Below are 13,738 nucleotides of genomic sequence, written 5' to 3' on the forward strand. Positions count from 1 at the left end.
CTTTTTCTGTAGTTTTATTTTCTAGATAAATCTATATATTGTCTAGGCCGAACCTGGAAGCACTGTTGTTTAACTGTGGAGTCTTGAGAGTGAAAATGCTGTGATCTTCTGTAGAGAGCACTGAGAACTGGTGCAGCCTTGGTGCTTCTGACAGCGAACTATTTGTTCTACTGTTGCTCTAAACTTAGATACCCAGGGCAGCAGAATTTCTGCCGTCTGCTTTGGCTTCCTTTTCTTTATTGACTGCAAGTGGAGGTCTATTCCCATCCATTCCTGCTGTGTGGTCAGCTGAAGATTTAAGGAGAGGAGGACAAGCAGGTTCACTGGATCCTGTGTGCGGAGGTGCTCTTGATTTAGGATCTTCATGTTAGAACTGGCAGGGGATCTCTGTGAGTTCAAAGGTCAGCCTGGTCTACAGAGTGAGTTCCAGGACAGGCTCCAAAGCTCCACAGAGAAACCCTGTCTTGAGAGGCAGGGGCAAAAAGTAACCAAACAAAAACCAGCTGCCTTAACTCCAGACCTGTCCTTAGTATTAAACAATTTGAGTACTTATTCTTTAAGAACAAGAAGCCAGTTACTCCCTCTTTTTCATCAGTAACAAGTCATACTGGTATGGTTCATCTTTACTATGTCAGCCATGGGTTTATGTAACATGAGGGCTGGCTTGTTGGGGTTTCCGTCCCGCACGGTACCCCACAGCCGGCAAGCCCCAAAGAAAATCACACAGAGAGTCTGCATTAATTATAAACTGATTGGCCCATTAGCTCAGTCTTCTTATTAGCTCTTGTAGCTTATATTAATTAATTAACCCATTATTCTTATCTATGTTAGCCACATGGCTCGATACCTTCCAGCCGGGCAGGTTACATCCTGCTTCTGGGTGGTCTGGGCTTCCTCCTTCCTAGCATTCTCCTGTTCTCATCGCCCTGCCTCTACTTCCTGTCTGGTTGACCCACCTATAGGGTCAACTTCCTATAGGGTCTACTTCCTGCCTGGCCAATCAGTGTTTATTTAAAACATGATTGACAGAATACAGACAGTTCTCCTGCACCAGGTTTGTTTGCTTGCATGTGTTTTCTGGGATAGTTTCTTTTCTTTTTTTTTCTTTTTGGTTTGTCAACACAGGGTTTCTTTGTGTAGCCCTGGCTATTCTGGAACTTGCTTTGTAGACCAGGCGGGCCTTGAATTCACAGAGACCTAGGCCTGCCTCTGCCTCTTGAGTGCTGGGATTAAAACATGTGCTACCACTGCCCATCTGATAGTTTCTTCTTTATTGGTCTCTGAAAAAGCATTGGCTTTATCCTCTAGCAAAGAGAACTTGTAGGCTACTCTTTGCAATCTCCTGACAGCTTAGCTTTGTGTAGCCAAGCCTTCCTGCACTCGAGGGTCAGGAATGCAAAGAGGGTAGGCATCATATTATGGGATAGTAGAAGGGCCTTGGCCAGGTGTGGGCAATGAGTCTACCCCAGCACACCCACTCACGACAGGCCACTCTGATACATTGCACAGTAGAAGGTAGGAGGTGAGAAGACAGGAAGGGCTGACTTCACAGGAGACTAGGCTGAGCCCTCAGAGGGGCTGGTAGGGAAGATACACAAGGAAACTTAGCAACCAGGATGGATAGGGATAAGACCACCCAAGAGCAAGAGCTGGCTGACGTGTGTATTATGGGAAGTTTGCCTTGGCCTGCTCTGTTTAGTCTGTCAAATGTGGAGGGGACCTGGAAGCCAATCCTGGCAGAGGATGTGTGTGGGAAGGAATCTCTCCCCCACCTCTATTTAACTGCCTGAGACAAAAATAAAGGGTTATTTGTTTTTTTTAATCATATTTGCTTAATTACTTGTTTCTGTGTGTTTGTGTTGGGAGTGCACACACCATGGTCCACATGTGGCACTTTTGCCTATGGAGCGGTATAGCCAGCTGATTTTTTTTTAATGTGTATGAGTGTTTTGCCTGTGTGTGTGTGTTGTGTGCCATATACATGCCTGGTCAGAAAAGGGCTTCTGATCCCCTTGAGTTACGGATGGTTTGAGCTGCCATGTGGGTGCTAAGTACAGCCCCATTTCTGTCTCAAGTGAGTAGGAACTCAGCCATATTTGCCATCTACAGCTGTGTGTGACTGTTGTCACATTGCTGTGGCAGAATCGAGTGGTGTGACAGTGACCATGGTGACCTTTGCAGATTGACCGGTTCTGGCCCATTTCTTACATGTTTTCCTTTTCCCTGCTTTCTGATTCATTCAGTACGGTCCCCATGGTTCTAGTTAGTTTCATTTGAATCTTGTTTTCAAATTGTTCTTTTTAAGTTATAAACTCGGGAGCTTTTCAGTTCCCTGGAAAGTGGGTGGTGCACTTACCCACCCTCCAGAGGTAGCAGTGACATGGGGCACTGTGGTAGTACAGCAGGGTCACATGTTTAATTCTTGTCCTCAGCCATAGCAGCACATAGCACAGGCGCTGTCACAGCTACTGAGCCACAAATTCTGTGACAAAATTCACAAGTTCTTAGACGTACGCTGTCAGTGAAACACAGCGGTAGAGTGCTAGCCTGGCTCGTGTGAGGACCTGGGTCTCATCCCTAACACAGTAAACAAGCAGCACCCCACACAGCAGCAGAGCCCCACCAGGACATGACTCCAGAGTTTCAGACTTCAGGAGGCTGAGGCAGGAGGATCACATGCTTTAAGTCAGTTCATTGACTTACAGAGACCACATCTCACAAAGAGAAGATAGGGTTCTTAGAGGCCAATGATTAGACAGATGTTAGAAACAGTAGTAGTTTCCCAGTAGACTGTACTGGAAACCCCTATGATACTAAACAGATACTACAGCAAGCCTGCTGCCCTCCACCAAATTTGACGTACCCAGTTCGTCAAATACAAGGAAAAGACCCAAGACTCCAAGATACAGGAAGGACTCAGTCAGCAGGTCTAACTTAGCTCTGCAAAGCAGCAAAGTACACAACACATTGGAAAAGTAAAAACGTGTCTTGTTTCTGTTGTATGATTGTTCTTCTCTGTGGTAAACGTAGGCTTTACATATGCCTTAACCTAATGAAATCGTTTTTGCTTTCTTCCAGCCATGGTCTGAAAAAGTTCTTTAGTTGCCGTGGGATAGCAATTGCAGTTGAATATTTTTGGAAGCTTGGCAACAGAAACATCACTGTGTTTGTCCCACAGTGGAGAACAAGGCGCGATCCTAATGTCACAGGTAAGGCCCAGTGACTTTTCCATATTTCTGGTTAGGTATTCAATGAACTGGCTTCAAATTGCAACACAAGGTACTTAGAATAGAATCACACATGTGGGCAACAGATTGAATGATGAAATTCTGAATAGTTTCTGTCTGATAAAATATCAGTTGAAAACTCGGTGTGGTGGTACACATGTGTAATGCACTCAGGAAGGAGTAGAGGACCAGAGCCATCCTTGGCTACACAGTAGGGTTTTTGAGGCTGGCCTGGGATAGACATGCCTCTCAATTGAGGAGTGTTGTAGTATAAAAGGGTGTGGTTAGGAAGGGTAGAAGGCTAGCATTGCTGTTAGAAGTTAAGTGTCTCCACTAGGTTGGGCTTTGGAATATTTAAATAGTTTTTTTTTTTTTTTTAAATAGTTACTTGGCCAGTTTTCTGTCCTCAGATAACGTCTTTCCAGTAGTCTGAGGGTTTATTAGGAATCATTTTCTGCTTGCCATGTAGTACTTTGTGCATAACCTACAGGCCCCACACAGGAAGTTTGGACTTACTGTTTTGTAAAATACTCCAGAGAAATGCAAGGTTGTTTTTGTCCTGGGTGGGTCATCATAGACAAACAGGGGGAAAGGCTGTGGCAGGCACAGCACACGAGGAAGTGACGTCTAATGCTGAAGCCAGTCCAGTCCATTCCACTTTGGAGTGTTCCCAGCTTCCTTTATCTGGGAGATGTCAGAACAGAAGGTCCTGGAGGAGCTAGGTGGATCCACTCATTGCCTAGCAGAGTCTTACTGCATGCGCACTGGGCAGCTGCACGGTAGGGAACCCAGTGTGGGCAGGCCAGCTCAGGTCACTAGCAGCTGCTGGGTAGGAAATGCAAACCCAGGAATCTAAGGTCTCAGCTGCTCTTGCCTGTGACTGCTTTCCCACAGAAGAGCATCAGCCCTCCCTCTTGTTACAGTGTGCCTGGGCCAGTCAGGCTTGTACAGACAGCTGAGACTAATGGGAGAGGAGGCTACACTCAGACTGGAGCAAAGCGGGTTGTTCCTGCTGCTGCCTCTGCATCCAGGGGGCTCTTCCCCTCCCCACTCCCACTTTTGGGGGACTCTTTCTGTATTCTACTTGTCATGTATACCTTTGGAAGAGTTCTTGAGGGCAGCATTGATTAATTACAGGCTTATGGTTTAGTCTCAAGAGGAAATGAATGTAATGTTTGTTAGTTTGTTTGTTTAAAAACTACCCAGTCAGTTCCTATGCAGGGTTTGTCTTAGTATGAGTCTTAATTGAGTTTCTTTTTTCTACTTGATCTGGTAGTTAGTAAAATTGAGGCAGTAGGAAAAGGAGGTTTTCTGCAAGTCCCCAAGTGAAGTATTTGGGTTTGCACCTATTTGTTTACACATCTGGGAAAGATGGCCTTTACTGAACACACATCAACTTCTTCCACAAACAGAACAGCACTTCTTAACCCAGCTCCAGGAGCTTGGAATATTATCTTTAACTCCTGCCCGGATGGTCTTTGGAGAACGAATCGCTTCTCATGATGACAGGTATGAAGGGCTGTTTTCCTTCCCAAGGTGGGAGTGGGGTGGTGAGGAGCCAGCTGCCTGCCCCCAGACTGGTGTGCACTCTGAAGGAACCTGCTTGCTCAGTTTTAAAACTCGTGATCAAAGTCACTACTAAGCTTATATACTCTATGAGGTTAGGAATGGCACAGAAGACACCATTGTATTAAGTTTGATTTTGTTTAATTTTGTTTAATTTAGTAAAGTATGTCTGAAGTGAGAAAAGGCAGATCTATGTAGTTGGTTTTCCCTTTTATTCCTTTTTTTTCCTCCCTGAGACAGAGTTTCACCATGCCGCCCTGTCCTATAACTCACTATGTAAATCACAGATCTGAGTGAATCTCTGCATTTCAGGCCAGCCAGGGTTACCTGGTGAGATCCCCACATCCCAAAAGGAGGAATTTGTATTCCAAGCTTCCCCGGTGATATGTAGTTTTTGCAACTCTATTCTGGTATTGTCATTTAAGTAGTGACAAGCGTGGTGTCTGTTGCCCTTGGGCTGTCTGCCCCTTCTCTGCATTGTTCTGTGTGTTCCACCCCTTCCAGTGAAGACAGGGCTTCACCTGTTACCCACACTGCCATGTGCTGGAATGGGAAAGAGGTGATCTAGGAGCGCTGCAGACATTCCCTCACCCATAGGAAAGAGATGGCCTCAGATGGGTGCATTCACGGTGCTGTCAGAGAGCAGTGAGAAGAGCTGAGGGAGGGGAGGGAGCTTTCCTGGGAATCTGTCCTGGAAGGGCAGTTCTTGTCCGCATCTTCACAGGCTCAGGAACCCCAATGTGCTCGGGTGGAAAAGCAAGTAGGCCAGTAGGCACAGGAAAAGCCTTCAGGCCTGTAGCACCACAGCTTTTTTCTCACAGCCAAGGGATTTGAACCCAGGAACAGGCGTGCAGATGAAGCTTCCTCTTGGTTTACATTGCTCTGTGGGTTTCAGAGAGCATAGTTGTGTGTCCTGGTGGGAAACCTCACTATCTGCTTTTATTGACAGCACATAGCACCGTTGACAAGTCATGCCCTTTAGAAGTAAACTGAAATGTTTATTAACAAGGACCTTTGAAGGTGTAAATCACAAACAATCCCACACCAGTTTGGAATTAATCATAATTATTAATCATAATAGAATGGTTATTTATTTGAAGGGGGAAAACTTACAGATCACTGTCCCAGACAACAGCCCTCTGCGCAATCAGGAAGGGAGCCTAGTCGCCAGAAGCGGATCCGGAAGCCAGAGAGCAAGCGGAGGGAAGTGGCTGCATTTTTAAAAAGAGAGACCACGCCCCAATGGGCTGGTATCTCAGCGGCTATTGGCTGAAGGAGCTCCCGCAACACCTTCCCCTTTTGTTTAAGTTAAGAGAGTTCTAAACCTACTATGAAATTATATACAATAAGCACAAATATCCTATTCCAACTAGCTTAAGTCTTGTATAATAAATAACTTGGCCAAGTCATGAGAGGAAAGTAACTACATTTATATAGTCTTCAACCCCATTGAAGATCTGAGAAGGAAAATAATGTTACCTGAGTAATTAGGAAGTGCATTCAAACAACTTCTAAAACATGCAACAAATCACAGAGACAACTAGCTACCTGGACAATCACCCAAAGTCACGTTTGCAGCGTTGAAGCAACCAACTTTGGTTAAGGCCCAACGTAACTGACATACCATTTTCAAAGGCAAGAAACTTTTCAAAACTATCTTACCCTGTCTTGGCAGGATATGACAGTCCTGTTTTATCCATTTATGGATGCTCTGTATCTGTCAGTGGTTGAGGTATGGGCATTTCTTTGCCCAAAGGCCAGTTCTGCCAAGAAGAAAGGCTCCACGTGGAGTGTCTTTGGTGCTCAACATTCTCTTGGGAATAGATCGGTGTTGCTAGGAGCAATTGTGTCTCACTACCAAATTATTTGTCTACCATGGAAATCTGCATTAAATTAAAGGCCATTTTCTACAGCTCTTTGAAGAGGTTGAAAATTATCTATCTATTCTGAGTTTAATCTCTATGTATCTAACGAACCTGATTAGTCTAATTATAAATGACAAACATAGATGACTATTGATCTATATAATTCTCAATGCCTATCTAACTTAAAGACTAAGACAATAAACAACTATGCAATAAATGAGGACAATATGACCTCCAAATATAAACAATGTACAAATATACAATGCAATATGGTTAATTCATATCAGTACATAAATATATAAGTATCTTAATCAGAGGTAGAAATGTACACTGCAATATGGTAAATATATACAATATATATCAATACAATATATCAATACATAAAAATGTTTTAAACAGGTAGAAACATGCATGCATACAATAGTCAATATAATTTAACATTGTATCAATATACAAGAATCGATACCAATATATTTGTCTAAAAACTGTAACTAACAATTACAAATCTATTACCCCATCATCCAATTATCCCTCTTTTTTTTTTAATCCCTGAGCTTATAAAATTTCTCTCCCAACCCTCAACCGTATACTAATTATAATCAACCCTTAAATAATGTCCCTAAACCCAAGGACAAACTTTACAGGGAGAGGGGACGTCGTCCTCTAGAATTACTTCCAGCTGTCATGGGGGTGACGTTCTTTCTGGGGGATCCTGTGAAAGTAAAATAATGGTTAAATTTCAAGATCAATGTCTTTTAAAATTGCAAATAGTCTCTGAGTATTTTGTGCAGGTCTGGCCAGAATGTTGTACAAGATGTGCACCATTTCAGCTAACCAAGTTGGAACCGTCTTGTGCAGCTGGTACCCAAAACGGGTCTTGTAGTAGCACTATCAGTATCATGATGTCATATCAACCAGGTGGAGTTGTTGTTATGGGGCCCATCTTCTTCCTGGAAACTTCAAATGTCACTGCAGGAAAAACTCATTGTTTATTGTGGAAGACTTAAATATTAATCATATAGACATATACAGACATACATATATTCAATGAAAGGCACGATAGACATATTCAATGAAAAGTATGAGACATATGAAGAAAAGCAAAGATGTTTTCTAAACTCATATTTCTTTCTGTCCCATATCATGGCTCTTGACATGAGACAGAAACTCCAGAAACTCTGGGTTTTTCTCTTAACAACAGGTTTGGAATTAGAGAGGGACTGAGCCAGAGTCCAACTCCAAAACCAGCTCTATAAATTTAGAAATAGGATTTAGTATATTCTACTTACGGAATCTATTCAGTTTTCTTGATAATCCCTATTGGGCAGTTATTTTTCCATCTGTCAGTATTCAAACATCCAGGGTCCCTTGAATTTTTCAAAGATGAATGTTTACCTGTGGAGATAAGAACGGAACCCTGCCCCCATTCTATGTTTTTCTTACCACCTGTATGAATATCATCATTGTGGATGAGCTGTCATTTCACCTTTCCAAGAGGTTTCTCCTCTTCAAATCGAACCTTTATTAATTTTGATGGTATCCACAATTTTTCTTCTCCTGTGGAAACAAGAGCAAAACCCCTTCCCCAACGTAGCACATCTCCTGGCTTCCATTGAGAGGTCAGCACATCTTTGAAATAAATCGGTTGATTTAGTTCAGCAGACTTTTCCATGATCCAATGTCTTTCTGCCGCTGTTGTTCCTTTCTCGTTAGCGTTAAGAAAATTCAAGGTTAATAAAGCATTATGCAATCTATTTCTGGGGGTATTTTCCACCCCTTTTTGTTTGTTCAGCATATCCTTTATTGTACGATTTGATCTTTCTATAACTGCCTGACCTGTAGGATTATTTGGTATACCTGTAATGTGTTTTACATTATAATAATCAAAAAAGCGTTTCATTTTCTTAGATACATATGCTGGACCATTGTCTGTCTTTATTTGTGCAGGTATACCCATGATGGCCATAACTTCCAATAAATGTGTGATTACGGAATCAGCCTTTTCTGAGCTCAGGGCAGTAGCCCATTGAAAACCTGAGTATGTGTCTATGGTGTGGTGTACATATTTTAATTTACCAAATTCCATAAAGTGAAACACATCCATCTGCCAGATTTCATTCCTTTGAGTACCCTTTGGGTTACTCCCTGCAGGCAACGGTGTTGGATTATAGAAAGAACAAGTAGGACATCTCTTTATAATGTCCTTAGCTTGTTGCCATGTAATGGAAAACTCTTTCTTTAGGCCTTTACTATTGATGTGATGCTTTTTATGAAATTCTGAGGCCTTCAACACACTTCCAATCAATAATTGATCAATCTCAGCATTACCTTGTGCTAGAAGACCAGGCAGACCTGTATGGGACCGGATGTGTATTATGTACATTGGACAAAGCCTATTCCTAATTACATCTTGTACCTGGATAAACAATGAAGTCAGCTCTGTGTCATCTGGAATAAATTCAGCAGTTTCAATATGCAAGATAACTCTGCATATTGTGAATCTGTAACTATATTAAGAGGTTCTTTAAAGTCCCTTAGCACCATAAGAATGGCATATAATTCTGCCTTCTGGACAGAATTATAAGGGCTTTGTTCCACCTTACTCAATTCATCTGACTTGTAACCTGCTTTCCCTGATTTATTTGTATCAGTATAAAACGTACGGGCTCCAGTTATTGGAGCATCTCGTACAATTCTAGGAAGAATCCAAGAAGTTCTCTTTATGAGGTTAAGTCTATCACTTTTGGGATAGTTGCTATTAATTTCTCCCAAAAAATTAGCACAAGCTCTTTGCCATGGTTCATTGTCTTCCCATAACTTTTTTATTTCCTCAGTAGTAAAAGGCACTATAATTTCTGCTGGGTCTATACCTGCTAGTTGGCGAAGTCTCAGTTTACCTTTTATAATTAATTCAGAGACTTTTTCCACATAAGTTTTTAATTTTTTACTTGGTTTATTAGGCATAAATATCCACTCTAAAATAGTATCTTCCCTCTGCATTAAAATCCCTGTAGGAGAAATTCTGGAAGGCAATATGACTAGAATGCAGCTAAGATTTGGGTTCACCCTATCCACATGTGCCTCCTGTAATTTTTCCTCAATCATTGTTAGTTCCTTTTCTGCTTCAGCTGTCAGTTTTCTTGGACTATTCAAATCTTTATCACCATCTAAGGTTTTGTTTAAATGAACTATTAGATCAGGTGTTATCCCAACAGCTGATCATAGACTGGAAATGTCTCCTAACAATCTTTGGAAGTCATTAAGAGTCTGTAACCAGTCTCTCCTAATTTGTGCCTCTTTGCGTTTTAATTTTCTCTAACCCTATTCTGTAACCTAGGTAATTAATAGAATTTCCTCTTTGAATTTTTTCAGGGGCAATTAGTAATCCCCATTTAGGCAAGACTTTCTTTACTTCTTCAAACATCCTTTCTAAAGTATCTTTATTTGAATCAGATAGCAAAATGTCATCCATGTAATGATAAATTATTGACTTGGGAAATTGTTTACGAATTATTTCCAATGGCTTACTTACAAAATATTGGCACAACGTGGGACTATTGAGCGTCTCCTGTGGGAGGACAGTCCATTGATATCTCCTAGTAGGCTGAGAATTATTATAAGTAGGCACTGTGAAGGCAAATTTTTCTCTATCCTTTTCTTGTAAAGGTATAGTGAAAAAACAATCTTTCAAATCAATAACTATAAGAGGCCATCCTTTTGGTAATAGAGAAGGCAAAGGAATTCCAGATTGTAGTGGGCCCATAGGTTGAATTACCTTGTTGACAGCTCTTTGATCTGTCACCATTCTCCATTTACCAGATTTCTTTTTTACAACAAACACAGGAGAATTCCAAGGGCTGGTTGATTCCTCAATATGGTGAGCATCTAGTTGCTCTTGTACCAGCTGTTCCAATGCCTGTAATTTACCTTCAGCTAAAGGCCATTGTTTAACCCATATTGGCTTCTCAGTTAGCCATTTTAAAGGTAGGACTGTTTGTACCTCTAAAGGTTTGTTAGTTGCTTTATGTTCTTCCACAGCCTGAATGGCTGGTGACCTTTGTGCATAGTACTTTATTACATCCTTCCCAAAATTATGAGTTCCTGAGACTGCAGGAATGTTAATCTGGGTATTCCATTGTTGTAGCAGGTCACGGCCCCATAAATTTATTGCAATATTGGCTATATATGGCCTTAGTCTTCCTGTTTGCCCTTCAGGCCCTATGCATTCGACCCATCTTGTGCTTTGTTTTACACGAGATAGGGTTCCAATTCCCAGGAACTGAACATCTACCTCTTGAAGAGGCCAATTCGGATGCCAAGATTCTGGAGTAATGATACTTACATCCTCACCTGTGTCTAATAAGCCTTCAGTAAAAATGCCATTTATATAGACTCTTAGCTTTGGTCTTTGATCATTAATAGAAGTCTGCCAAAATATACGTTTACTCTGTCCTACTGGATTTTTTGACTCGTCCTCCACATGTAATTCATCATTTAGACCAGTATTACTTTTTACAGCAGAAATTGGAGCTTTTAGTTTTCTTGGTGAGGCACGTTCTCCACTGTGACTGGGAATGACTGGGCCACTGTTGGCTTGGGGGCCTGCGAGAGGCCCCTCAAGGGGTTTCCCGATGGTATCGGGTTTCCTTGTCTGTCTGTTGTTGACCTGCATTCGTTGGACCAATGTCGGCCTTTACCGCATCTCCTACATGTACCTGAAGGCCGAGGTCTCCTATTTTTGTCATTCCCAGAGGAGATATTATTCCTAGAAGTTCTTTGTCTGCAATCCCTTTGCAGATGTCCTAATTTACCACAATTAAAACACCTGGCAGTTTGATGTCTCCTCACTGCTTTGGAAATTGCTTCTCCTACCCAAGATTCATCATTATAGCTAAACGTCTCAACATTCATAGTATGCTGAATCCATTCATCCATAGGTGCTGATCTAGACTTTAAAGGCCCAATTATCTTTTTGCAATCTATATTTGCATTTTCAAAAGCTAGAGATTCAAGAAGTATTCGTCTAGCTTCTGGGTCTGTTACCCCTATGTCCAGAGCCTTAATTAATCTTCGCAAAAAGTCAATAAAGGGTTCTCTCTGTCCCTGCCTAATCCTGGTATATGATTCTACCCTTCTCGCTGGATCTTGTATCCTATTCCAAGCATTTAAGGCTGCTTGGTGACATAGACATAATACTTCTTTTTCGTAAAGAGCTTGGACCTGTGGATCAGCATACGCTCCTACACCAAGAATTTGATCTTGGGAAACCTCCATACCTTTTGCTCTTCCTTGCTGTTCCATATGTTTGGATTCTTCTCTGAAATAAATTCCAAACATCAAGGAAGGTCCATCATCTAAAACTGCAGACACTAACTGAGAGAAATCATGTGAGGTAGCTCTGACATTAGAAGCCCAAGTCTTTATCATTTCCTTAACAAATGCAGAGTGCAAGCCATAATTAACAACAGCTTGCTTAATTTCTTTTAGATCATTCAGTTCTGTCAGCTTCCATATAGCTTCTTTGGCTCCCTTTGAGCCTTTAGAAGTTGATGCTTTGTCAGAATAAATTACAGGGTATGTCACTAAAACCCTGGGTAAGCCAGTTCTAATAGCTGGTGGTGTCATTGTATCCTGTCCTTGTGCCTCCTTACTCTGTTCACCAGCTGCAATAATTTCTTCAATCTTTTCAAATCTTTTATCATCGTCTCTCTTAAATCCTTAATCTCCTGACCTGTATGTGTTTCTAGTGATTTCACTAAGGTATCAATTTTGTGGTCCCTGTTCTGTACCTGTGTTTCCAAAGTTTTAATTTTTTCCTTCAAAGATAACATGTCCTCCTTAAATTTTTCTTGTATATCACGTAGATTCCCATCTTGGAGGTACATTCTGTCTGTTACCTTATCAAAACTTTGTGATAACGTCTGAACATCAAATTCAACAGCCTGAGCCCTTTCAGGTAACTTCCTAGTACCCTTGGATATGGAGTCAATTTTTTCTATCATAGTATCCACTTGTTCAGATAACCTCTGATTTTCAATACTTTTAATCCTTTCAACTAATTGTTCATTATTAGTCCATAGAGATTGTATCATTCCTACGAGTGCCATATTCTTCCTTAATGATAGAATATGGAAAATAAAACTGAAACCTAGTAACAAGCAAATTAAGGCATCCCCATAATCATATAAACCTTGCATGATATAATCCATTATATTAATAAACAAAGCAGTAAAATTTGCGTTGGAAACGAAAACTGCCATATTACCTATTATCCAGCCGGTGGCGCTGTTGCAGAGTCGCGACTAGAACCTCTGCAAAGTTGACTAAAACGGGGTCCTGTTTCAGTGTCCGCCTTAGTATTTGTTAAAAACTGGGAAATGTGAGTTGCTCAACAAAGAAAATGTAATTAAATAATTCCATACACAGAACTAGAAACCCAGAATGAAGGGTAAAGAAGAGCAACCCAGAAGCTGCAGCCCGCGTATGGCCTCCACGTGACAGAGTCGCCCTGAGGGTTGCAGTTTTTTCCGGCAACCGCCTGCACACTGGTTTGCGCCACCCAAGCGCTGCGCTTGGAAGGGAGATTTAAAAGCATCTCAGAAAAGAGTAGGCCAGGCGGGCAGAGACTGTGCGGGCCTGTGGAGTTTAAATCCACGTGGGGAGGCAAATGATAGCGTGCGTGGGGACTTGGAGTCAATCTGAGGCGTGTAAAGGGAAAATATAAAGAATTTCAGCAAGAAAAGCCACTGTGTGATAATTTATATTAAACGCTGTCTCCATGCACAAGGCACAGGCTGCGGCTGAGGGAGGGAGGGCTCGCGCCAATGCGCTGGCTGAGGGCAGGCAGCCTAACGGGAAAGGAGGGTCCTAAAACCAAACGTTGGGCGCCAGATGAAGGTGTAAATCACAAACAATCCCACACCAGTTTGGAATTATGATTAATAAAATGGTTATTTATTTAAAGGGGAAAAACTTACAGATCACCATCCCAGACAATAGCCCTCTGTGCAATCAGGAAGGGAGCCTAGTCGCCAGAAGTGGATCCGGAGAGAGCTAGCGGAGGGAAGTGACCACATTTTT

General features: G+C 41.8%; 1 protein-coding gene across 2 annotated transcripts in view; it reads left to right on the forward strand.

Annotated features, from left to right (window-relative positions):
• The window catches only part of N4bp1 (NEDD4 binding protein 1), a 51,884-nt gene that overhangs the window by 31,956 nt on the left and 6,190 nt on the right, over positions 1 to 13,738 (forward strand). For both annotated transcript variants that reach the window (XM_038313148.2, XM_038313149.2), the window contains exons 3-4: positions 3,079 to 3,209; positions 4,640 to 4,736. In XM_038313148.2, coding sequence (XP_038169076.1) covers positions 3,079 to 3,209; positions 4,640 to 4,736 — 228 coding nt within the window. The remainder of the gene's footprint in view (positions 1 to 3,078; positions 3,210 to 4,639; positions 4,737 to 13,738) is intronic.

The sequence above is a fragment of the Arvicola amphibius genome, chromosome 15, assembly GCF_903992535.2.
Source record: "Arvicola amphibius chromosome 15, mArvAmp1.2, whole genome shotgun sequence".
In the NCBI taxonomy this organism is placed as follows: Eukaryota; Metazoa; Chordata; class Mammalia; order Rodentia; family Cricetidae; genus Arvicola; species Arvicola amphibius.